Source organism: Callorhinchus milii, unplaced genomic scaffold, assembly GCF_018977255.1.
Source record: "Callorhinchus milii isolate IMCB2004 unplaced genomic scaffold, IMCB_Cmil_1.0 Scaffold1, whole genome shotgun sequence".
NCBI lineage: Eukaryota > Metazoa > Chordata > Chondrichthyes > Chimaeriformes > Callorhinchidae > Callorhinchus > Callorhinchus milii.
In genome coordinates, this window is record NW_024704742.1 from 642,614 (window position 1) to 668,509 (window position 25,896).

The 25,896-nt window shown below is 44.6% G+C and overlaps 1 protein-coding gene across 1 annotated transcript; it reads right to left on the bottom strand.

Moving 5' to 3' along the window:
- Positions 1 to 56: 56 nt before the first annotated feature.
- On the bottom strand, positions 57 to 25,440 carry nudt6 (nudix (nucleoside diphosphate linked moiety X)-type motif 6). The gene is made up of 5 exons (XM_007908281.2): positions 24,361 to 25,440; positions 19,743 to 19,946; positions 10,735 to 10,790; positions 4,219 to 4,273; positions 57 to 577 (listed from the first exon to the last, which is right to left on the bottom strand). Exons 1-5 carry the CDS (start codon positions 24,593 to 24,595, stop codon positions 174 to 176), a joined length of 954 nt encoding a protein of 317 aa, XP_007906472.2. The 5' UTR covers positions 24,596 to 25,440; the 3' UTR covers positions 57 to 173.
- Positions 25,441 to 25,896: the final 456 nt, after the last annotated feature.

The following is a 25,896-nucleotide window of genomic DNA, read 5'->3' on the forward strand; positions in this document are numbered from 1 at the left end:
CATACAGTCAATTCGCTTTACAGTATATTCTGTGAAGAGCTTTGAGGCGTCTTCAAGACGTGATTAGGCTCCAGATCAAATGCAAGGGATTATTATTATTCGACTCGGAACGATTCTCGTTTGCCTAGACATGGGTGGGTGGAAAAAAAATCTTGGCCACATTCTTCCAAAACCTATTTCAATGGCTCTTGCTTCAGCCGCTCATAAGTCTCTGGCAATTCCTTGTGATAGAGTTTGTAGAGAAGGCCAGTGTAAACTGCTGGAAACTCTCTCACGGTTAGGTCAATTTTCTCAAAGCCTTCCCTGTATCCATAGAAGAGCAGCCTGGCCACCCTGTTGGTTATAAGTGTGGTGCTCCGGGACCTGACCAGCTCCTCCAGATCCACCCATTCGCACCGCACGCATTCTTCCTGGCAAAAGTCGATGTCAAATGTCACCGGTGTCAGACGGCAAACAATGTACATGTCGGACTTGCCGAAGGCCCCCGGGTGATTGTGCTGCTGGCGAATGCTTAAAAGCGACTTGAACTCTGTCTTTACTCCAGTCTCTTCAAAGACTTCTCGGACAGCAGTCTCTCCTGCAAGCGCAATCGTCAGCCAAATTTAACTTTTATGTGGACGTGAAGCATTTTGCCAAAGGTAGTGTACAGCAATAAAATTGGCAGGTATCCCATTCAACTTTATAGAGTCATTCTAGAAATATAGGATTAACATCTACAGATCCAGTCCTCGGAGGTGTGAGCATGATTCCCACCATCTTCACCCTTGCCACTCCCATTTTGTTTTGCGGGCCGGAGCCCCAAAATTCCACCCAGCCTTAGTGCGTTAGGACCTTTTCGTCTTTTAAGATTGAACAGAATTGTGGAAAATTCTTAAAATTCAGTCTCAATTTGGAAGTTGGCTTTCCGCACTTCTTAAAAACGAACCGGCTTCCAAATCAAGTCTCAATTTAAGGATTTTACACGATTCTGTGCACAGTCTTGTTTCGAAATAATAATGGCCTTGGAGGCTAAGAAGTGGAATTTTGGATCTCATCTGAAGTTTTTTAAAAAAAAATACAATTTAATTTCACCGAATTCTTGTCAAAACCATTAAAAAGTACAATTTACAGGATATCCGATCCCAATTAATGCGATCGCTTGAGGCCCTTCGTGCAGTGCTGGGTGGTTTTGTGTTTCCTCTTCTCAGCCCCACCGAGACTATTAAGTTCACTCTTATTTTTAACAATTAGTGAACACAGAAGGAATGAGCCACAATTTCAAGATCACTGCATGATTTAAAGAGTTCCTTATCTCATGAAACCAAATTGTTTCTTTAACTTTCCGCTACAGACAGACCTGTAGTAGGTCTTGCAACCGTTGTGGGACACTGCTGTACGCAATTGGCTGCTGTGTTTTGTCCTCAAATTACACAGCCAATTCACTTTACAGTGTATCCTGTGAAGCGCTTTGAGACGTTTCAACGACGTGATAAGGCGCTGGGTCAAATGCGCGTGTTATTGTAAGGATTTTATTATCGTATAAATGTGGCCGCTGAGTCAGGGCAACACGCTCAGGAACCAATGCTCCTCATCACCGAGCTATAAACGTGGCTGATGTGGATGAACTGGCATCTTGCCAAACCCTGTTTTAAAAACTGGTAAATTTGTGTGCCCCCCCAAAAAAACAACACAACAACCCAACAAAAACAACATGGTTTCTACATTGAATCATTATGCCAGGGAGGAGAGAGAGAGAGAGAGAGAGAAAAAACTGAATGATGGTTCACACATTGAAGCCCTCCCATCTGAGCCCAGAGGTTGCACAGCAGTTGTTGTTTGATGGGTTAGTTCCTATTTGGTGGGTTAGTTCACATGAGTTGCCAGTACCTGACTTGTCTCCACTGTCACCTTATTAATGCTGGAGACAGTAAGATCACAGCAATCCAAACCCTGTAGCCCTGGTCGGAAGCGAGAACCTTCGAAGATGACATGAAAACGAGTCGTGCAGGTTCAAGTATGTGTTTCACACAAACTATTGCCATTGAGAGTAATGAAATGATGTGGAGATGAAAATTATTCTGGATTGTTCTATTCATTAATAAGGATGTTTAAAGAGAGAGAGAGAGAGAGAGATTGGCGAAGGTAATAGTCAGGGGGTATGGTGGAACAGGCTTGATGGTCTGATTTCTGTCCCTGCTTTCCTATGTTTCGCGTGCCGTTAAAATTGCAGCCTGCCTACATCAGAGGGTTGGCTAAGTTAAATGACTCTTCATTAATCTACTTATCTCGAGCTTGTCTTTCCATTCACTTTTCAGCATTATCCCTGCTGTACTGGTGATAAAGCATATTTTGAAGTTCAATCGGCCTGTGTCCAGTCGCTACGTAAGACAGTTCATCCAAACCGTCTCTAAGCAAACCATTCCCAGTTTGCAGCTCGGTATTTGAAATGTTTCGGACAGGCCCTGATGCTAACTGTTTTAATACGATAGACTCTCAGCTAAACCACAGAGAACTCTTGTGTTTCCCCTCTTGGGGCAGTAAATGGTCTCTTCTGTACAGTAACACTGTAAATTATCAGCCAAAGCGAATATTTACATTAACATCCAGAGGTAAATCTGAAAAACAGCTCTAGCTTTATGATGATAATGGCATCCACACAGCGTCCGTATCTCCCAAATTAAGCCCTAGAAAGGACACGGCTGGAATAATTAGACTGCACCTGAAACCATTTTGTAATTACCCAGTGTGTTCTCCCGAGGACACATTTGACGAGGAGTTCAAATCGACCTTTTGAGGAGAAAAAAATAAGGGAATTATAAAGTTCCGACTCTCGGTTGGCATTGTCGTTCTGAAAATCCTTAAGGTTTTTATTTGAATCGAAGTCAAAGCAAACTTCCCGATCTGCAAAATCTGCTGAATAAGACTGAGCTTGAGGAGTCATCTACAACAACAACAACAACAAAATAACACTTGTATAGCGCCTTTCATGTTGGGAGGACGTCCCTTTCAGCATTAAAATAGTAGAATAGTGTGCAACAGATATTCCACTAATGTATGGCAAATAGCAATGCATACAACAAAAACATAAATGCAACATATGGCTTAAATCCTTTGTTTCAAAACAAGTTTTCCCAATAAATACAAACCGATGATATTTCTGCTATTTATTTTTAAACAAGAATGTATCAAGAGAGAGAAAAATAAATCCCCAGACTTGCATTTTATCAGATACTTTTTGTTTAAACAGCATCGGCAAATGTGTTCCTACGTAACGGTTTCATATTGGAATTTTTCCTATCAACCAACTGAGTTTTCATATACTTCTAAACATTGAATTTGACAAACTGTGCCTTTTCTAAGCACCCATATATATATATATATATATAAAATGTATTTTTTATCTGGTACTAAGATTTCTTATTCTTACTCTCTCATGTAAATAGTTCAGTGCGGAAGGATCAAATGTTTATTTTTTAAATATAATTGGTGAATTCTAACACACTGGTCTCAAACCGGATCTGCAATTTGTTTTACTGGAGAAAGTGGTTAAAACGGCGACCAATATGCTGATGCCACACTGAGAGAAAAGTTCAAACGGAAAGAAATTGTCATAGTGAATGAAAACAAAATGTACATTTTGAGATTTTTAATCATTTTTTGATTTTTTTTATATATATATATTATATATTATATACGTCGATAGTTGATTATAAGTCGAGGAGGATCATGGTATAATGTCAGCCTGGCTCAGTTGGTAGCATTCTTACCACTAAGTGAAAAGGTTGTGGGTTTACCTACTTTGGGGCTTTGAGCTCACAGTTCACTGACACTGCAGTGGTCAGGGGAAGTGCTGCGCTGTGGGACGTGTCGTCCTTCTGATAAGACGTTAAACTGAGATCTCGTCCCCCTTGTTCGGGAGGACGTTAAAGATCCCGCGGCACTATTCGAAAAGAGAAGGGAGTTTGTCCCCGGTGTCCTGGCCAACAATCCCAGACAAAATTAGTCACTCACTTGCTGGCTGACCGTGGGACAACGCTGGGCGCAAATCGGCTGCCGTGTTCTTCTACAGTCACTACACTTTACAGTAAAATCCTGTGAAGCGCTTTAAGATGTTTTGATGACATAAGGCGCTATTATCAAATCCACGGATGATGATTATTATTTATTATTTTAGTCGAGTTCTAGGCTGACACATTGTTCATTTAAAGCTGTTTTATTTATATATGTACTTTTACTTACCAATATCTTCCCCTGGGTCGGACAAACCTCCTGGAAACTTCCAAGCATTCTTTGCCTTTAAAAGTAATAATGGTATAAAGTGCAAGTCACTTAAAAGTAAAACGTTAAAACTGTTAAATGTGATAGAAGAAACTGCTTGTTGCCTTATTTTGTTAAAGTTTTGAAAAAACTGCAGTAAAGCTTTTGTGTTTAAAAAGAAAAAAGAAATTGTGGCTCTGTTAATTTTAGACTAAGCAGATTAAGCAGCTGCAATGGGGCCTTAACATGGCATTCATTCTATATATTAAACAAAACGTATGTGAAATGGTGAAAGTGTTTCATTCTACTGACGCTCCAGGAGCAAATGAAATGGTGATGTGTTTTTGAGATCGGCAAAAGGGACGTTGTTTCCTCTTTTATAAAGAAACATTGACAATGCTGCTAGTTAAATAAGAGAGTAGGGAGAATAGAGAAGTTGATTTATTATGAATCAAGCTGCTATGTTTAGAAATCTGTACAGACCTGCAGTATGGTTATATTCATACCAATGCATTCTTATTAGTTTTCAATAGTGGCCTTTTGTTTTGAACTGTGTTGGTGTGTTGATGTTCTCCGGTGAAACAAATTGGCATTTGTAGTACTGTACTGTATTGTATTGGGTTAAACGTTGTCCTGCTATTAACTTGGTATGTTGCTAAATAGTCAGATATTGTTACCTTACTTCTGTATCAAATCAAAACCAGTAAACAATGTTTTTTTAAAAATATATATATATATATCATTGTGGAATGGTGAATCTTTTGTGTAGTGTCTTGTCTGTGCAACCAAGGAAGCATGTATTAAAATATCTAATGTTTGCACAATTAAAATCAATACATGTGTATCTCCATTATTGGTGTCTAAATAGGACTGGAAGTAAATGCCTATTTAACCGACATGGAATTTAACGGTTTAACTGTGGACAGGGAATTTCACAATCACATTCACTTGTTTGAAAATCCCAAAGTCCAGGTTACCTCATGCAATTAAACAGTCAATCGGGGGTGAGTCAGATCAATCATTTGGGCTGCTCAGTCAATCATTGCTATCTTCTCCCTATCGTAATGACTGCAGATGACCAAACAACAACTTGCAATTCGTACAGCGCCCTTCACTCAGGAGAGCATCTCAGAGCACTTACACTGCTGTGGTGCGACAATACAGTGCAAACAATTATACAATCACACACAGGACAAATGTGATCCATCCTTCAGAGTGGACTCACACAGTTTACTACACAGTACAGTAACTTTGTGAAGAACTTTGAGATGTTTGATAAGGTGCTTTATCAAATGCAAGTATTGGTATTATTGTACACCCATCCAACACGTACACCCATCCAACACACACCCGCACAAAAGGACTGAAAACAGAATACCTCTGTTAATTCCACAGTGTAAAATGAATGTAAGGGGTCATTTCCAATACAGGGAACATGTGTTGGCCTACAGGGATCTTGGTTTCATGGCAAACAATCTTTCACCAGCCCACAACTGCTGGACTGCAATCATTTCCAGGTAACAATCCTCCACTGTATGAGAACAGCTGTGTTTTTTTCAGGAAGGGTTATCCTGGCCAACATGGTGTGGAGTCAATGGCCTGTCATACTCTACTGTTACAGGCTGAGGCCGGTGGCACCTGTTGTAACTGGCTTTGCAATCAACAGACCCACTCTGCCTTGGGCCTGTTGCTTGTTTTTATGAAAAGCAGTTACAATTGTCACAACACACAGACGCTAGATTTTAAAGGACAAGGATAAGTAGCAAATAACCACTGCATGCTGTCAGATATATCTTCACGAGTGGAGTGGCTCGACAACATCACTTGAGGGGAGAGAACACACTCTCCGCCAATTCTGGGTAATCTAAAAATCTGCCCAGGTGAGGGGTTAAGAAATACTTAGCGTAAGAAGCACATTTCTAAATTTTGTATATATATATATATATATACACACACACATACATTCAGGGGCTATGAGTTAAGACCATACTTTGAAGACTATGGATCATGAAACTCGCTGGAACTGCTCCCAGTTCACTGAAGGGCCTTGAGTGCAATACACTTTCCATTACACACACAGCAGCAGCAGCTTCAACAAGAGATGAAAACTTAAGCAACATGGCTATGATTTCATGACTCCGGCAATTTACTTGTGCTTATGTTAACATTGCTAACTTAGCTCTGAAGTGAGATTATTTTATGTATGTATGTATGTATGTGTGTTTGTGTCTCTGCTTAAGAGTAATTACTGAGATTGAACCATGGAGAGCTGAGGCTGAGTTTCTCGCACTGAATTCAAGAAACCAGGGATTTGCGTCAAACTGGGGTGGGTGGAGCAGGCGGGGGGTGGGGGTTAGTTCTTAAGCAGTAATATGAGAAGGGCCCGTCTCAAGACCTTCCTCTTTCACCGTGGCTTCGGTCATCCTCCCACCCCTCCTACCCCCTCACCCCTCTTGATCCCTTGACTGTCCATCACCTTGCAACATCCCCTTGATGCGAACGGCGCTGTATAAATGCAATTTGTTTGTTGTTTGTTTGCTACATTTGCATCCATCGGTGGGGACGGGGAGGGGGTCGGCAAAAAAACCACACAATGACTTGACTCCTAAACCCACCGGTTCTGCACGCAGCACACAGCCCCCTCCCTCTCTGCCCTGCCCTGCGTGTGTGCCTGGACTGTGTGCCAGCTCCATAACGCACACTGCTCTTTCTTGGCTCTCTTCGCTGGCCCAGGGCTGAGAATAATTTAGTTGCTGCTTCGTCGGCAGCAGCTCGAAACTGCAGCGAAGCGACCTGACGGCGAACTATGAACAAGTTTGCGCTGAGCGGATTGCGATTGGAATAACAGCGCTCCAGGGTTTCCTCCTCAACAAGCGCTGCAAAATGTGTGTATGTGTGGCCAGGTCCTAGCAATAATGGGTCGGGTTCCTGTTCACTGCAATGCACCGAGTGAGTGACGTGAGCGAGTAAGAGTGTGCGTTTGGGTGGGTGGCTGGGGTGGGTGAGCTCCTCACTAATACACTGGAGCCAGCTGCTCAGCTTATCTTTGGCTACAAACCTTCAGCAGCTCCACACGCACACACGCACACACGATACACGTACACACACCGCCTTAGCAGAGTTTCTTCACTTCACAGAGAGAAAGTACCTCTCGGAGCCCTGGACCACACTGTCAAACCGGTGTGTCATTTATCTCTACCTATGGTCACAGGAATATGAGTTTTTTTCAAAAAAAAATTCTATCCAGTATATAGTCTTAAGGAATCATGTTAGCTGAGTACTTGTTGCGTCCAGAAAGCAGAATCTATCTTCAAGTGCCTGCCAAAAAGCTCCGTGTGACTTGCCAAACTGTCCGAGACATACGGGGGCCCAACCTAGTGAGGTTGAGAGCAGTCTGACAAGACTGAAAAAATATATTGTTTAATGCCTTTTACTTCCCAACAGTAGGTGCCTGTGTCCTTGGCTCCCTCACTCTCGCCCTCTTTCCTTGATGGTGACAGGAAATAATAAAATGCAGGACTCTTGTGAATAACCTCTTTCACAATCTTCATTAACATACCTTCCTGAACAGTACAGGCCTTGAGGTGTATCGGGCTTCTGGTTTCACTTCAGGGCAGCAATCTGGAGGTTGGTACGACTGGAAAGTTACCCAGTGACAAATTACTTTTGAACCTCGCCTCTGGCAACGGAAAGCCTGCACTCAATTACCTCAATGATGTTGTTGACAAACTCTTCAGAAATGACTTCCATACTTTTAATCAATAAGTAGGGTCTGCCTCAGGTTGCACAAAGCTCCTGCTGTCATCTTGTCTCCTGACATGTCAAGGAAATAGCAATTTTTCTAAAAAAAAATCCCTATTTAGTTCATTTGACTTTTCCTCTCTCTCTCGCGCTCTCTCTGTCTTTCCTTAATGGTGACAGAAAATCTCTTGCCTCTTGTTGATTAAAGTCCCGAGATCGTGGGCAAGGCTGGCACTCCAGTGCCTGTGTGTTTGAGGTGCCGTCCATCAGATGAGAAGCTAAACCAAGGTCCCGTCTGCCTATTCAGGTGGAATTTAAAGATCTCAAAAAGAAAAGGGAGTTTCTCCCGGTGTCCTGGTCAACAATCCGCCAAGTAAGATTGATCATTCACCTTATGACTGTTTGTGGGTGATATTGCTGTGTGATAATTTGCTACCATGTACACCTAAAAGGTACACAGTCACTTCAATAATTACTGTGAAGGGTTTTGAGATTTTTTGTGGTGTCTCTCTTGCAAGCACACACACACACCTCTCCTTTGGCCTCTCTCACACACAAATCTTTCTCTCTCTCTCTCTCTCTCTCTCACAAACAAATATGTGTAAAGTAGGGGATGGCGAGAAGCCCATTACAAAATTACGGCTATAAAGTAAACTTTGTTATAGCACGTCAAGTCTCCAGCAAATGTAAAAGTAAATCTTGATCTCCTCCTGAGGAGTTGATGAGGATTTTTCATCATTTTGATAATGAGGTGGATGTTGGACTAACACAGTCCCAGCCCAATGCTGTGACACTGCACAGAGCCCAGTCTGACGTGTGTACACAAGAAGGCCAGTGAGTTTTAATGGCAGGACACAACAGCACTGACTTGTGGTTTGGTCGCTGAGTGCTTGCGTTTCCTTTTTAACTGATTGTTTCTCTTTCCTTTCCCCTTGTTACTACAACTTATGATTTGGATCAAAAAGTGGAGGGAGCGGAAGTAATAAATAATAATATTTGTATTTGATACAAAGAGCCGCATTGAAAATTGTCAAAACACTTGAGACAATGAGTTACAGTACTTTATACATTTGATATAGGGCCTTATCACATTGAATCATCTTCTGTGAGCTTCACAGAGTCTTCTGTAAAGAGTGTGTATTTATAGGCAAATGTCCCAGAAACAGTCATGAAGTGATTGAGCAATTTTTTATTTGGGGGATTGTTGGCCAGGGCACTAGGGGAAACTCCGAACAGTGTCATGGGATCTTTAACGTCCACTTTTGAACAGTTAGATGGATTCTTGGTAACTTCGATAATGTATCATTCTGCCAGCACAACATTCAACAACAACATCAACAACTTACACTTGTCTAGCACCCTCCAATGGAGGGCAGCGTCTCAGAGCGCTTAACAATGGCGGAGGCTGACTCGGGTGGTGGGGGGGGGGGGGGTGACCGTAAGCACCAGTCGAGGAGGAAGATCTTCAAGCGGGAGCCCTTGAAAAAGAAGAGAGAGGGGGCAAGGCGGAGGGATTGAGGGAGAGTGTTCCAGAGTTTCGGGGCGTAGGGGCTGAAGGCACGACCTCCGATGGTGGGGCGGAGGGTGCGAGGGAGAGCAGGAGCCGGGGCCAGTCGAGCGGAGGCACCGGGTGGTGGAGTGGGGAGTCAGGAGGTCGGAGAGGGAGGGAGGGGTGAAGGGATTTGAATACGAGAGCGAGCAGCAGACCAACAGTAGAAAAAAAACTCAAATGCTTTCTGCAGGAGAGGAGGGAGGGGAGGAAAGTGCAAAATAAAAACAAGGTCACCTTAACTTGTCCAGACAGTTCAGCCCTAAATACCTGCTGACTTTAAATCTGCAGAGAGACAGACAAAGTCATATGTGAACTATGGCAAGTTTTCCACAAGCAGTTTCCTCTGTTTCACAAACTCTATATCTAAAGACATCAAGCGGCATATGCAGCCCCCAGTGGCACGTAACCTTTTGGTTAATACACTACCTGTAATTTGTTTTAAGTGAGTTTAGATGTGCAAAAAAATGACAACAGTTTCAACAAACACATTGCATGGGTGAGGGGAGGTGGGGGAGGGGGTTTAATGCAGTAAGTGGTGTGATACTTATCACTGGAGATAATAAAACTGCCAAATTATTAAAAACTCCATTCCTCTCCCACTGCCCCCGTTTCTGGAGACAAGAAATTCGCTGTGTGAGAAATAGTGGCTTTTAGTCTCAGTTCTTACAAGATGTTTTTATGTCTTTCTGAAGTTCTCCGCAGCAAGATGTCAGGAATGAGCAGGATCAAGATCCTAAGCTGGTAATAGCTGTTAAAAGAGTTCCTTGGAAAAGTCCCTGTAACCTCCTACATGTTGAGCGTGTTTTACAGTGTGTCACTGACACAAACAACTGTGATTTGATTTCCATTAATGTCCACAAGCTTCAAATAAAATTAAATATTCATAAAAAGTAACAGTGAACAGGACCTCGGTTTAATGTCTCATCCAAAGGACGGCACCTCTGACAATGATACCCCCCCCCCCACCCCACCACCACCACTGCTACATCGAAGTGTCATCTTAGACTACGTGAGTTCAAGTTCTGACATGGGATTTGAACCCACAGCCTTCTGACTACAGTGCAGTAGTACATATGCAGTATTTAGAGGCCTTCCCTGATGAACAGGTATTGACAGATCACTGTATGATTGTGTTACTTGGTTGATGTTTTGCCAGCAACGACTAGGTGATGTTTTTATCAAATGCCACTCGAGCATCAACTCACCTTGTTCTTGTCCTGCACAACCAGAACTTTACCATTGGCTTCATCCAACACAGCACCTACACAGTGAACGGCAAACAAGAAAGAGAATGTTCCTGGTGGTATAACACACACATTCCTGCCATCAATAAGATCAAATCACGATGTATAGTCCCTATAGTTTGGTGTAGCATCGATTGACTGCCACAAATTGCATTTAGAACTACTTCTGAAGAGGGTGTTACAATCTAGCTCAGTCACTCTGGGCCAGGGTTTTTGACCCTAGACTTCAATCATTGACCTGCTGGAAAATATGTGTTCCATTCCTCCCCCCATGAGCCTGCTTACTGTCTAGACTTAGACAGTATTGGAGAGCCCTGGCACTGCTTAAAGTGGACAATTGGCAAAAGAATCAGAGGGGAGATAAGGAGAATTTTTTTTAACGTAGCGAGTTATTACGAACTGGAATACGCTGCCTGAAAGGGTGGTGGAAGCACGTTCAATAATAACTTTCAAAAGGGAATTGGATGCTTACCTGAAAATAAACAATTTGCAAGGATATTGGGAGAACAAACAGGGGAGTGGGACTAATTGGATAGCTCTTTCAAAGAGCCAGCACAAGCATAATGGGCTGAATGGCCTCAGTCTGTGTTGTAAAATAATAATAAGATTCTATGATCAGTAGAAGAGAGGAGAGAATATATTTTAAAAAATGCATTACGAAAATATCCAACGGTGCAACATTTACTAAGTAATATGAAGAAAGATTGAATCCAAACACTTAATTTATTTTCCAGTATCCAGAGCAGCATAGACTCCTGGCACACAGACGGGAGGAACCCGAGGGTTTAGAGGAAGCAAAAGTTCATTTTTCCATCAGATTTTGATTCTCATAAAGATTTGGTGGAAAAACAAACTTCAACTTATACAATTTTCGGGCTCAGTACATTCAGAACTCTTAAAGTTCACATTTGTGCAACCTGAACAGTCACTGGTTTCAATCTTGGTTTTGATGGTTAAACCTGACCAAGAAACCAATAATAATGATAATAATCCTTGTATTTGATATAATGCCTTAACACATTGATTATTATGCCCGAAAAGCGATCCTCCAATCGACTAATAACTGAGTTCCTACTTGCTGCCGAGTAAACAGAGACAAGTGGAGTAAGGAAACTTTGCCTAAGGTTTTGCCCCGCCCAGGAATCGAACCCGGGGGCCCTCTTGCTTGCGAGGCGAGTGCTCTAACCACTACCCTACAGGACGCTTATGCATTAACTTGCTTTTGGAAGTTCAATTTGTTATGAAACAAAAACTTCTCACAGCTGGTCAAGACTTGAGAATTGTTCCACCCCTGAATCTGATCAGCTGCAAATTATTGTATGGAATGGTTATGATTGATTAGTTCCAATGACCTGAATTTGATCTTGGTTTGAAGCAGTGGAGCATCAGCCAATTGGCACTTGAATGGGACATTTCCTGGATTGATGTAATAGCTATGTTTGTAACCGTGGCCTCTTGCATCCCCCAACATATGTATCATAGTTTCTGTACTGAGGACCAGGCAGATAACCCATACCACAATGAATTTTGAGATTTTGCTGTTTCCCCCCCATCCCCCACTTCTGCCCAACAGCAATCAATACAGGATCAATGCAAAAATCTAGTTATACAACTACCTTATCTAATTTATTCAGAGTTGTCTCGAGCTAACGCTCTGGAACTCAACTGGAACACTGATCTCATCTGGATAGAGGGTGTCAATTTAAAGGCATTAGGACCACCCTACCTGTCAGGGCTTTGGTTTGCAGGGTTAACAGGAGCTGAGTGGGATGACTCCCTGTCCCCATTGACTGGTCTGCCCTTCCAGGTCCTGCCAATGAGCCAGGCTGGGCTGTGCTGTCATCAGCAGTGCTCTGGAATACGCTCCAAGGAGACCCCACTTACCTCCCTGCCAAGGAGGATGAAGTTATTAGCAAGTGGGCAACAGGGAGATTAGACCCAGAGATTAAACATGGGAAATTTTGGAAATCACAAAACCTGCTTGGAGACCCTTATACAAAAGGAAATCACAGGTGCCCTCAAAAATATAGTCACTCCACTTTACAGGATAGCCTATGAAGCACTTTGAGAAGTCCTCCCAATCTGAGACATATTTTACCAAATGTAAGTGCTATTATTGTGAAATTTGCAGCAGTTGTTATGTATAAACAATTGCAATGGTTGTTTCTTAGCTGAGTTAACAGGATTTAAAAACTCTGGGCTCAGTTAAGAAACAATTTGCTCCTATGATAGGAAGATGGTAGGATAGGATCAAATGGAGTTGAAACTTTCTTGTGATCTTGTGAAAAGACACCTCCTGAATAATTAGTCTCACAATACAGCCGACATGTTGAGAACGCAAAAATCCTTGATGAGATATATTATTTATTTGATTACAATCGTATACTGATATTTTCTTTCCTGATGGGACACAGTATATCCCATTCAGTCGTGAGCAGAGGATTAGCTTTCAGTCCGTATTGTCTGTGTCATCTACAAATGCGGTTCTCACAAAGCCCCACGAGCTATCTGATCATCTCTCGCCTCGTTCACACACACGTAACATCCATTGGTTTGCTTCACTGATGCTGCTATTCTGTTACAAAGCGATTTACACTCATGTAGGGCCTTTCACATCGGGGGATGCCCCAAAGGGCTTGGAGTTGTACAACATTTTAAGCATGGACCACTTTGTTGGCTGCCTATTGCGACGCATGCCATCATCATTCCTCGAGTGGTGGATGCCACACACGTGTAAGTCTAGGATTGCACTAAGCTGTCACACCCAGAGTTGAACAGCCCATTGACAAGGCTTCTCCAGACGCAGATGTGAAGAGCAGTAGTTTGGATGAGTTACCAGAAGCTATTTCCCCAGCCTATAGAATTATACCCCAACACGAGTTATCAGCTTCAGGAAAGGAATCACAGCTACAAAACCAGAGAGAAAATTAGAGGAAAAATGTTTTCAGAAATACAATCCTTTAATATAATGTCCCAAACACATGTCTGGCCTTTTTAATTTACTGTTAAAAGTATTTTCAGACACACAGAGCATGCAATTTCTTCCGGGTACAATTTACTTTTAATAGATCCAGCTTTCTGTGTGCACCAAATTCAGATGCGGCTGCAAATGGCAATGCTTTTGAAGGCAGCACAGATTAGACCGTGGAAGCAGGAAGGGAGGCCTTTCAGCCCATTGATCCTGCTCCGCCGGTTTGTTACATCACATTTCCTAATCTCACTTCTAAGCGCTCTGGGATGCTACCCCTGCGTGAAGGGCGCGATATAAATACAAGTTGTTGGTGTTGTAATCTTCTAACTGTAATTTAAAATTTAAGGAACTTAAATTATGGAAAACGATCCAGTCAGTGAGGACCCAGGAAATGGTTTGGAATGTGTGAACATTGTTCTTTAGAGGCTGTGAATCTAGATCATTAACATGTATTGAAAAAATACAGGAGCAAGGATGGATAGACTTAAGAAACAAATGGTGCTTAAGTAAACACCAAGGGTGGCTACTGAAAGCCTGGAGATTGTCGGAGAAAGGAAAGACTGAGAAGTAAGAAGTTCCACAGTAATAGGACTGATTATGGAAAGAAAGTTGAAAGGGACATAGTGTCAGGAATTTTGAGTTCAACATGTTCAGAGAGGGGTGCGAATGTACAAGGCAGAGGCTACAATAATCCTTGCATTTGGTTTAGTGCCTTATCAAGTCGGAGGGACTTATCAAATTAAGTGACTGTGCATTTGTAGGCAAACGCAGCAGCACAATTGCGCACAGTAATGTCCCACAAACAGCCATGAAATTAGTGACCAATGTTATTTGGGGGATTGTTGGCCAGGACACCGGGAGATACTCCTTTCTCCTTTTGAGTCGTGCCATAGGATCTTTAATGTCCAGCTGAACAGGTAGACGGGACCTCAGTTTAATGCTCAACCAAAGGATGGCACCTGCTACATTGCAATAACCCCTCAGTTCTGCCCTGGAGTGTCATCTTAGACTATGTGATTAAAACCACAACCTTCTGACTCAGAGGCGAGAATGCTACCACTGAGCCAGGCTGACACATCTAAAGGAAAGACAAAAGGAAAGAAACAGAGTAAAAAAAAAGTTGACCAATATCAAGTTATGCTTCAAATACCATAGTGATGACATTCATTTCCAGATGAAAGATTTAGTCCATCATTCAAAACAAACAACTTCCTATTTCTCTTAGCTAAAGTTTGGGCCAAACTACGTAGGCGGGGCACTTTAAGACTTTACATGGAAAAGAGAGCGTGTCAGTTTATTGTTGTGGTTTGGCCTTATACCCTCAGTTATGTCAGGACATGTTGGGACTTTAGCAATGACTAACCGATTAATTATTTCCTGAGCAAAACACCTTCCTGTCTCCGGTTTGGCAGTCAGTCCAATTAACGTCTGACAATAAAAATATATTGGAATTATCTATACATTCAAGAATGATGTCCGATGTCTGAGGAACAGAAAGTAACTGTGCTACCTCCAATTCATACAGGGCAAACCCGACCGCACTGTACAGAGTACTAGTGTACGTACTCTGAGATGCTTCCCCATGTAAAGGGTGCTGTATAAATGTAAGTTGTTGTTGTTGTGTAGGTCTCTTCAGGGCCCTGGACCAAGATCAAATTTAAAAGGGGGAAATGGGTAACTGAGTTACAGCACAAATAAAAACTTACAAGAGCGTCAGGCCTAGATGGGAATCTAGCTTCGAATGTCCTTCCTTATAAATTTGTCTTAAATGCTTTCAATTTGATTTCAGCAAAGTAGGCGTTCCACAACTTTTTCTGCTATTGCACCTGTCACACAGGGTGATGTCTCAAAGCACTTTACAGAGTGGGAGCAAAGCAGGAACTCAGAGGAGGTGGGGGGAGCGGAGAGGAAGGGACTGAGGTGACTGAAGGCCCAAGTCAGCGTGTCAAGTTTTTAAGGTTGAATTTGAAAGCAGAGAAGGAGGCTGAGAGACAGCAGGATTTAGGGAAAGACTTCCAAAGAGCCGGGGCAAAGCGGCTAACTGCTTTTATGTCAACGCTGGGATGGAGGGGGCGAAGGATATGATTGGCAGAATGAGGGAATGGACGAGGCAAGAGGGCAGCAGGGGATTGTACAGATACAGTGGAGCAAAGCCATGGAGTCATCTGAAATCTTAAAGTCGATTTGCTAGCGAAAGGAGCCTGGCGAGGAGGAGGGTGATGGGCTTGCGGAGATCTGGATGATCTGGAGTTTGCGGAGGAAAGAGCTCCGGAGGTAGGTGAACAGTGATTTATAATAACAATAATAGTCATAATAATAACCCTTGCGTTTGATATAGCACCTTATCGTGTTGTTGAGACATCCCAAAGCGCTTCGTATCTTTTCTTTCCTTGGGTTAGTTTTTCATTTTTATCCCACCGACTTACTGACTTCCCCTTTTCTCTTCTCCTTTCTTACTTGCTTTCTATTCCTTTCTGGCAAAAAGCAAGTTTTATACCCAAGAGATAGCCGTAATCGTCTGTCAGAGTAAAAACAGATGTTATAGTAAGTTCCAGCTGCAGCCAGTTTAAATGGTTTGAGCAGAGTGTAGGTCTACAGTAAACACTGTCAGCAGAAAGTAGAGCTTTTTAACGTATAGATGAAGTAGAAGTTGATTGAGCTGTAAGGGATGGTAAACAGCATCCTGAAGACAGACATCATGCGCTGTGCCATTGCACAAATAAGCATAGCTTCAAAACTCCTCACATCAACAACATGGAGATTATTCCTGGCTCACGGACTAGGCTGACCCTTCAGTGCATTGATGGGGGCAAAATTTTGCAATGTTCTCCTGTGAGACGCTTAGCCGAGGTCCAGCCTCCTGCTCACGAGGGCGTTAATGATATCAGGACATTATTTGATGTCTTCTTGGCTCTTGATCATCGACCCTCCTGTTAAAATGAGTCATTCACTTCATGGCTGTTAGTGGGACTTTACTGCCTGCATATTGGCTTGTTTACCTGCAAGCCCACAGTCACCGCATTACAGTAATGACCTGTGAAGCACTTTGAGATGTTATGACAACAATTTATATTTATATAACCCCTTTCACGTCAGGAGAATCTCTCAAAGTGCTTCACAACCTGGCCCGGGGTGGTGGTGTGGGGTGGGGGGCGGTTGTGGGGGGAGAGGAACACAACAACTGAGAAGGGAGGGAAAAGATAGTTAAAACAAAGTTGAAGAGGTAGGTCTAAAGGTGAAAATAGAGAGTGGGGGGTAAGGCAGAGGGACACTGGTATGGAGTGCCAGAGAGTGGTGAAAGCTCGCTCTACAGTGGTGTGGTGGATTTAGACAGATGACATGAAGCATCTGGTGTTCAGCGAGAGGTCACGCAAAACACGAGTGAGTACCCGGGCAGATGGGTGCAGTCAGCAACTGAGGTGACGGAAACAAGCAGGAGAGCCTCGGTCATGTTGGCATTGAGTTGTAAAACGTTAGAGCTCATCCAGTGCGATATCTGACAGCCAATCAGTCAGAACAGCATTGGTCTTGGAATCGAGGTTGGAGGTATAGAGAGAGAGAGAGAGAGTTAGGCGTCAGCCACGTACGCTCGGACCCTTTTCCTCTGGTCTCCTTTTGCTCTGCCCCATTCTCTGTCCGAGAAGGCAGGAACTCACTTGGCTCTGGGACGTTGCAGCCTTACTCAGTCTGACAACTCATCCCTCAGACATTTCCCTCGCTCTGTGTGGGCCTCCCCAGTGACGCGACCGAGACTGAGATCTTCTTGCGTGCGACTGACTGTACAGGCGCGTGTATGTGTGCGAGAGCAGCAAGGGGGGAGGTGGGCAGTCGACGGGGATGAGCCTATGTTACCCTACTCTGTCTCGCTCTGTCTGGAAACGCTCAATAAGACTCTCCCAAGCCAGCGACATTTCTGTTCATTGGTTTTTTTCAGCCACAGAACTAATAAAGCTCACTATTTGGACATGCTGCAGTGTGCAAGATTTTGCGAGCAGTCCGTAGGTCATCTCTACGAAATTATTCTAACTTGTTTCTTCCCCCCCGGTGCCAAAACCAATGAAAAACATGTTCAAACATGTTTTGGACAAACAACTGAACCGCGCCAGCCGTCTCGAACACTGCCGCCCGCTGCTTGTGGTGAGAACTGCTCCTCTTACACTTGTACTTTTTTTTAAATATACACTTTTTTTCTTCTTCTTGTGTAAAACTTGCTGCAAACAGAGAGGTGCGAACAATCGCCAGACAACAATAGCTTTCGGCACTTTCCACGTTATATATAAATAAATAAATGAATAAATGAATACATAAATAAATGAATAAATGAATAAATCAATAAATCAATAAATCAATAAATCAATAAATCAATAAATCAATAAATCAATCCTTCCGAATTTACTTCGGTCGAGTTTTTATCGTGAAGAAAAAAAGGAATCTTTTCACCAGGATGCCGCTTCCTCTCCATCAGTGGTACTTTCACAAATCAAACAGCCAACAAATACCGTGAATTTCCTTTGGGTTTTCTTTTGTTCTGCCAATTTTTGGGGGAAAATAAATAGGACAGTAGCTTGGTTGAATTTGAGGGCAAGTGATATCAATAGAATACCTGACTTAGGGGTATAACTTCTCCTTCAGATGAGACTTTAAACAGTCCTGGTGGACCTTAACGATCCCATGGCACTATTCGAAAAGAGAAGAGAGTTTCTCCCAGGGTCCTGATCAATAATCTCCAGATAAATCAATCGCTGATTGTGGGACATTGCTATATGCAAATAGACTGCTGCTTTCACCCACAAATACATAGTTACTGTACTTTACAGTGAATCCCGTGAAGCTCTTTGACACCTACTCCCGATGTGAAAGGCACTAATATCTAATGCAAAGATTGTTTTTCACTTACAGTCCTGGGATAATCCCATCTCCTAACCGGATTCCTTTTGTCCCAATCGCCAGCAAGAGAAGGGAAAGGTAACTGCATTGAATCTTAGCGCTGGTAAATCGTGCATCTGGAGCATCGGAGACCCTGGGGCAGATCTGCTGAGGCCGAGAGGTGGGGGGGGGGGGGGGAGTGCCCTCAGGTTCCTTACCATGAGCTCCCTGGTCTAAAAAGAACTTGTGTGTAGTAAGGGAAGCTTCTGATAACTAGACATAAATTTTAGTTTTCCATTTTATGTTTCTCGGTTAACGAAAGAGCTTAAAAAGCCTGTATCGGAACAATTCGTGTCCATTGCTGACCAACAATGAACCGGTCGCCATGATTTATTTTAGGAGACCTTAAAAACCATTGTGAATCAGGTTAACTATGAAACTAACTTAAACACATTTGATAGAATCCACGCATCAGACTGTGCACAGTCTTCAAACCAGATAATAATTATAACCATAATAAGAACTTGTGTGTGTTCATTTTTTTATATTTTAAATTTGATAAAGCCCTTATTACGTTGGTGAGACGTCTCAAAGCACTTTCCAGAATATACTCTAAAGTCAATCGACTGTATATTTTGTGGGCGAAACACAGCAGCCAATTGCGCACAGCAGTGTCCCACAATCAGTCGTGGTTTGAGTGACCACATTTTTCTAAAGGGATTGTTACTCCTGGAAAGCAATCCTCCAATTGACTAACAACCGAGTTCCTGCGTACTGCTAGATAATAATAATATTAATAGTAAGAATAAGAATAAGGATAAGAATAAACAGATAAACAAAGTTGTGTGGATTAAGGAAACTTGCCTGAGGTTTCACCCTGCCCCGGAATCGAACCCGGATCCTCCAAATAATGACTTGTGTCATCCCTTTCTAGATAATAATAGAACAACAACAACAACTTGCACTTATATAGCGCCCTCCATGCGGGGTAGCGTCTCAGAGCGCTTAGAAAGGGATGAGACATGTAATTATTTAGATTTTCATTGCAAAGAAATGCGGGAAATAGATTTTTTTAAAAAAATGCTCACTTTGTGGGAACGAAATAATTGGAGGAGAAAAGGCTATTGCTCACCCGCTACTCCGACTTGATGCGTGGCACGTGGAGGAAGCCTGCTCTGCCCCTGAGCCAGCCACAGGGCCAGGGTGGAACAGTCCTTTTCTGCACGGTGAAAGGTGAAGCCCTCAGCAGCTGCTGCAGCTATAAACCTGCTCTGGAGAATGGGCACACGCAGCCAGACGGCCACCCTCCCTTCTGCTCTCCAACGCTCCAGCGAATCTGCAAACGGCACAAAACAGGTTACAATTCTGCTTCGCCCACACAATACACAGTCAGGTCAACTTTACAGGACATTCTGCGAAGCGCTTTGAGACGTCTCGAAGGCGTGATGAACAGCAACGAACAACTTGCACTTACTTATAAGATGCTACATCAAATGCAAGGATTATTATTATTATTATTATTATATTCTACCCGACTGTCAGCCTTGCAGATGTGATTTTCGTCCGCGTCTTTAGACCGGCTCAGTTGGTAACCCTCTCGCCTTGGGATCAGAAGGTCGTGGGTTCAAGCCTCGCATCAGAAGTTTGAGCTCACAGACTCGGCTGCCACTCCAGTACATCACTGGGGGGGAGAAGCTGGTGCACGTTCAAAGGTGGTGCCCCTTAGATGAGACGTTGAACCGACGTATCGTTCAGAATTGGACGGATGTTAAAAATCCCATGTCACCACCAGAGAAGGGAATTTCTACCGGTGTTCCTGGCCAACAATCCTCCAGATAGAATTGGTCCATTCACTCCACGGCTGTTTGTCAGACTCAGCCACGTCTGAGCTATACGTGTCTTGGGAACGTTTGATTCGGACAGTGGGTTCCTGAACCGGAAATAAATTTCCATTCCCGACAGTTGACATCCCTCCCCTAGACAAGCACGAAATTCACCTCCCAAATCCGGAGAGACTTTAGAAATATCATCACAATGTGAAACCAGTGGGAAACAGGCAGATTCTTAAAATGGCAGCTGTGAAATCTTGTCCCCGGGAATTGATATGCAGGTTTCTTGCCTTTGTTTCTTTTTTTAAAAAAAAACAACCCATTTAATATTGAGCCAATTCGGCGACGGACCCACGGATCACAATGTCTGCATTTGTTACACAACGCCAACAACAAGTTCCTCGTCGGCAGGGCCTTTCGTGCAGAAAACCGTCTCGAAGCGTTTTAACCCTGAGTGAGTGGGTGCGAGAGCAGGATGGGAGACTGGATGGGTAGAGAATTTTTGGGGCAGGCTGGGTGTCTGACGCACGCGGATACCCATCGCCGTGCTTAAGAGGCGATGGGTTTCCGCGTGCGTCCGACACCCAGCTGTCCAGAAAAAAAACGAAGCAAGAGGGTAAGAGAGGCAACAGGCGAGGGCTCGGGCAAAGGGGTTGTTTTTAAGTTGGAGTTTGAAAGCAGGGAGAGAGTGGGGGATACGGTGATGTGGAAGGGTTTCAGCGGAGAGTTCCAGAGAGTGGAGGCAAAGAGGCCGATGGTGGCGCAGAGAGGACAGAGATTGCCATTTGACCGAACACATTTATTTCACTGAGGGCCCCTTTCGGCTGCAGGAGAGCAAAGAGCTGTATCCCAGCAGTCTGCTATCTGGATCCAATCCATGTCCCAGAGGTGGGAGGGCAGTGCGCTAACGTGCGCTGCCACACAGCTTCACAAAGTGAAAAACAAAACCAGGAGTGGGTGAAACATACAGTATTCAGGCAGATCAATATTCAGCTCACACCTCACACACACTCACACTCACACACACACACCTCACACACACTCACACACTCACACACTCACACACACACTCACACACTCACACACANCGCTCACACACACACTCACACACACGCTCACACACACATACACACATACACACTCACACACATACACACTCACACACACGCTCACACACACACTCACACACACACACACTCACACTCACTCACACACCTCACACACACTCACACTCACACACACACACCTCACACACACTCACACTCACACACTCACACACTCACACGCTCACACACACTCACACACACTCACACTCACACACTCACACACTCACACACACCTCACACACACTCACACACTCACACACACACGCTCACACACTCACACACACACACACTCACACACACGCTCACACTCACACACTCACACACACGCTCACACATACACACATACACACACACACACTCACTCACACACACACACACACACACTCACACACACACACACATACTCACACACACACACACACACATACATACACACACTCACACACGCTCACACACACACACACTCACACACACACACTCACACGCTCAAACACACACACACACGCTCAAACACACATACACACACACTCACTCACACACACACACGCACACACACACACACGCTCAAACACACACACACACACACACACACGCTCAAACACACACACACACGCTCAAACACACACACACACACACACATGCTCAAACACACACACACACTCAAACACACACACACACACGCTCAAACACACATACACACGCTCAAACACACACACACACTCACACACACACACACACACACGCTCAAACACACACACACTCAAACACACACACACACGCTCAAACACACACACACTCAAACACACACACACACACGCACACACACACACACGCACACACAAACACACACACACTCAAACACACACACACGCTCAAACACACACACACACACGCTCAAACACACACACACACACTCAAACACACACACACACGCTCAAACACACACACACACGCTCAAACACACACGTGCTCAAACACACACACACTCAAACACACATACACACGCTCAAACACACACACACACTCACACACACACACACACGCTCAAACACACACACGCTCAAACACACACACACACGCTCAAACACACACACACACGCTCAAACACACACGTGCTCAAACACACACACACTCAAACACACACACACACGCACACACACACACACGCACACCCATGCTCAAACACACACACACTCAAACACACACACACGCTCAAACACACACACACACGCTCAAACACACACACACACACTCAAACACACACACACACGCTCAAACACACACTCAAACACACACACGCTCAAACACACACACTCAAACACACACTCAAAAACACACACACTCAAACACACACGCACTCGGACAGCCACGCACTCGGACAACAGCCACGCGCACACACTCCAGCACACGTCACTCAGTGTGTTCCCCCTCTCAATCAACTTTCATCCCAACTGCGTTGACATAAGCGTTTCAGGAAGAGACTGAAGAATTCTATCAAAGCTGCTAACTCCAGGTCAGTAAACAAGTAAATCATAAGCTGGGGGTTAGCAGGCGGTCTGACAAAGTGCTTGGCTCACAAACCAAACTGGTGACCCGAGGAGTGATAAATGAGTGGAATCTTTGCACCTTAGTGCTGTATTGAGGTTGTAGTTTTCAAATGCTGATCACGAAAATACAGTCCTTGGTTTGGAAGAAAACTGTCGATTAAAAACCGAACTGTTATTTGTGCTTAAGTTGCTTCTGTGTGTAATCCTCATGCTGTGAATTAACATTAACCCAGTGTTCAACTGAGGCGAGACCTGAGTTAATATTCAGCAGTTTAACTGTTTATCTTAAAGAGTTGATGCATTTATTAGTTGGGTTCATCAGGTGGATGGTAACGATTCCACGGCACTGTCGCAAAAGAGAAGGGAGTTTCTCCCGGTGTTAGTGCTGTTTGTGGGATGTTGCTATGTGTAAATTGGTGCCATGAACACCTACAAACCATTACAGCCACTACACTCCACAAAAAAACCGTGAAGCACTTTGATGCATCTTCCCACCATGGAGGACGCAATGAAAATGATTCACACTATTGACGACACAACGTGCATCGCCAACGGACTTCCGATTAAAAATCGCCCATTTCACGGAGGTAAGATTAATAAATCTAAAATGAATGTTATAGCCTTTATTCTAATGAACGTTGCACTTAAATAAAAACAATTTGCCTTTTCACTAGTGTGAATATTATGACCCATACCTTCTGCCGCAAGAAATAAGAAGTATCATATATTCATGATACAAACTGAAATCTATGCTCATGCGCTATACATTTGGGGGAAATTGTGGTAATCCATATTACCAGAGATCGGCTCCAGGGGTCACACATGAAAAGCAACTTGACAGATAGAAGATTAACAACAACTTTTATTCGTATGGACTGTTTGTGGGACAATGCTGTGCCCGATTGGCACAAAATATACAGTCAATTCACTTCACAGTGTACTCTGTGCAGCGTTTTGAGACGTCTCGAAGACGTGACAACAAGGACGATTATGGAAGTATATCTGTGCGCTTGTTTTAAAACAAAAGTATTTGCAGGCAAATGTCCCACAAAAGGCGTGAGGTGAATTAATAATTCTCCGATTAATCTGGAGAATTATCGCCTGGGACACTGGTAAACTCCTTTCTCTTTCCGATGAGCGCCCTGGGATCTTTGACATCCACCCGAAACAGGCGCACGGGACTGTGGTTGAGAATAATGACGATTAATGTCCTGGTGTGAGGGGAAGACAGCGGGTAGATCGGCGGGTAATTCACCGCCATTACTTGCCATGCAGGAGTTTCTGGAAGGAGCGTAGGTCGAGTTGCCGTGGGAGGTCTTGGTGGTCGAGATGCACAGTGATGGCCCCAAAGCGGTCCGTCCTGGCTGTGCTGAAGATGCTGCCGGATCCTTGAAGGCAGCCACGGCGTCTCCAGGTCCCGCCAGCCCGGGCTGGAGTTCCACAGGCCCTAACACCCCCCCCGCTCCACAGTGCCAGCCTCGCGCGCAGCATGGCCACAGGCATCCCCCCCCCACTCCACGGAACAGCCGAGCGGCACAAGCAGCAACGCAAAGGGGGCACAGCGACAAGGAGCGCGGCCAAGCTGGCAGATCCGGCCAAGCTGGCAGATCCGGCCAAGCTGGCAGAAGCCTGATCCGGATATCTCGTAGGATCGCCGCCCGGCCGTCACGCGTCTGCCCACGTTCCGTTCGGGAGTTTATCTTCCGACGCGAGTTTGACGTGACTCGCGCTCTGCAGAAGTCGCTGCGACACCTCCGGTCCCAACCGATGCGACTTAAGGCGAGGCTCACAGTGCAGTGCAGGTCGGCAAACTCGCACAGCAGGAACCCGCCTCGAAACGGCAACAGCACCGGAGGAGGACGGGGAAACACGAGCGCAGACTCTCGCGTGCGCACGCGCGCACACGCACACACACACACGCGTGCGCGCGCGCACACACAGCAGGAACAGCAACAACACCCAGAGCGAAACAGAGAGAGCCGCTCCACACAGACACCCAGACCGCAAACAGCAACGCAAAGAGCACAGACAACAGCAACACAAAGAGCGCAGACAACCGCTCCGCGGCCACAGCAGAGGGAGCAGCAGGGCAATAGCACAGTACCGGGAGCAGCAGCAGGCAGGCCTGAGCCTCAGCGCAGAGCCGCCCCCACCCCCCCCCTCCCTCGGGCTGTTGTAACCCGAGGCTGTGGGTAGGTCTGCGAGCAGAAGCTTCACCACTCCACACCGCACCGGGGAGGCTGGGGCTGGGGCTGGGGGGTGGTGGCCCAGCACAGCACAGCACAGCACAGAGACTGGTGGCAAACGAGGGATAATAACCGTGAGGCAGGAGAAGCGGCCTCTAAAGTGATTTGGTGTTTCACAATAGGAGTCAGCAAATGGTTAACGCTAACCTTGTCTGCCTGTCGCTCCCGATGATTGACACTTGCTCCGAGCCTCTCACACACTCCCGGCCACGGACACTGTTTTGAGAACCCATGTAGCCCTCAAAGGGGGAAAAAAAACACTGATAAATGGGTAACTTCAATCCACGGCTGTTTGTGTGTGTGTGTGGGGGTGTGTGCGGGGGGGGTGGGGTGGGGGGGGACACCGCTGTGCGCAATCGGCTGCTGCATTTCGCCGACAAAATATACAGTCCATTCACTTTACAGTCTATCCTGTGGAGCGCTTTGAGACGTCTCGACGACGTGATAAGGCGCTGCATCAAATGCGAGGATTTATTATCATTCAAATCTATATGCTGCAGCGACATATACGCGTGTGCACTGCATATAACATATAATAAGAGCAATAATAATCCTGGC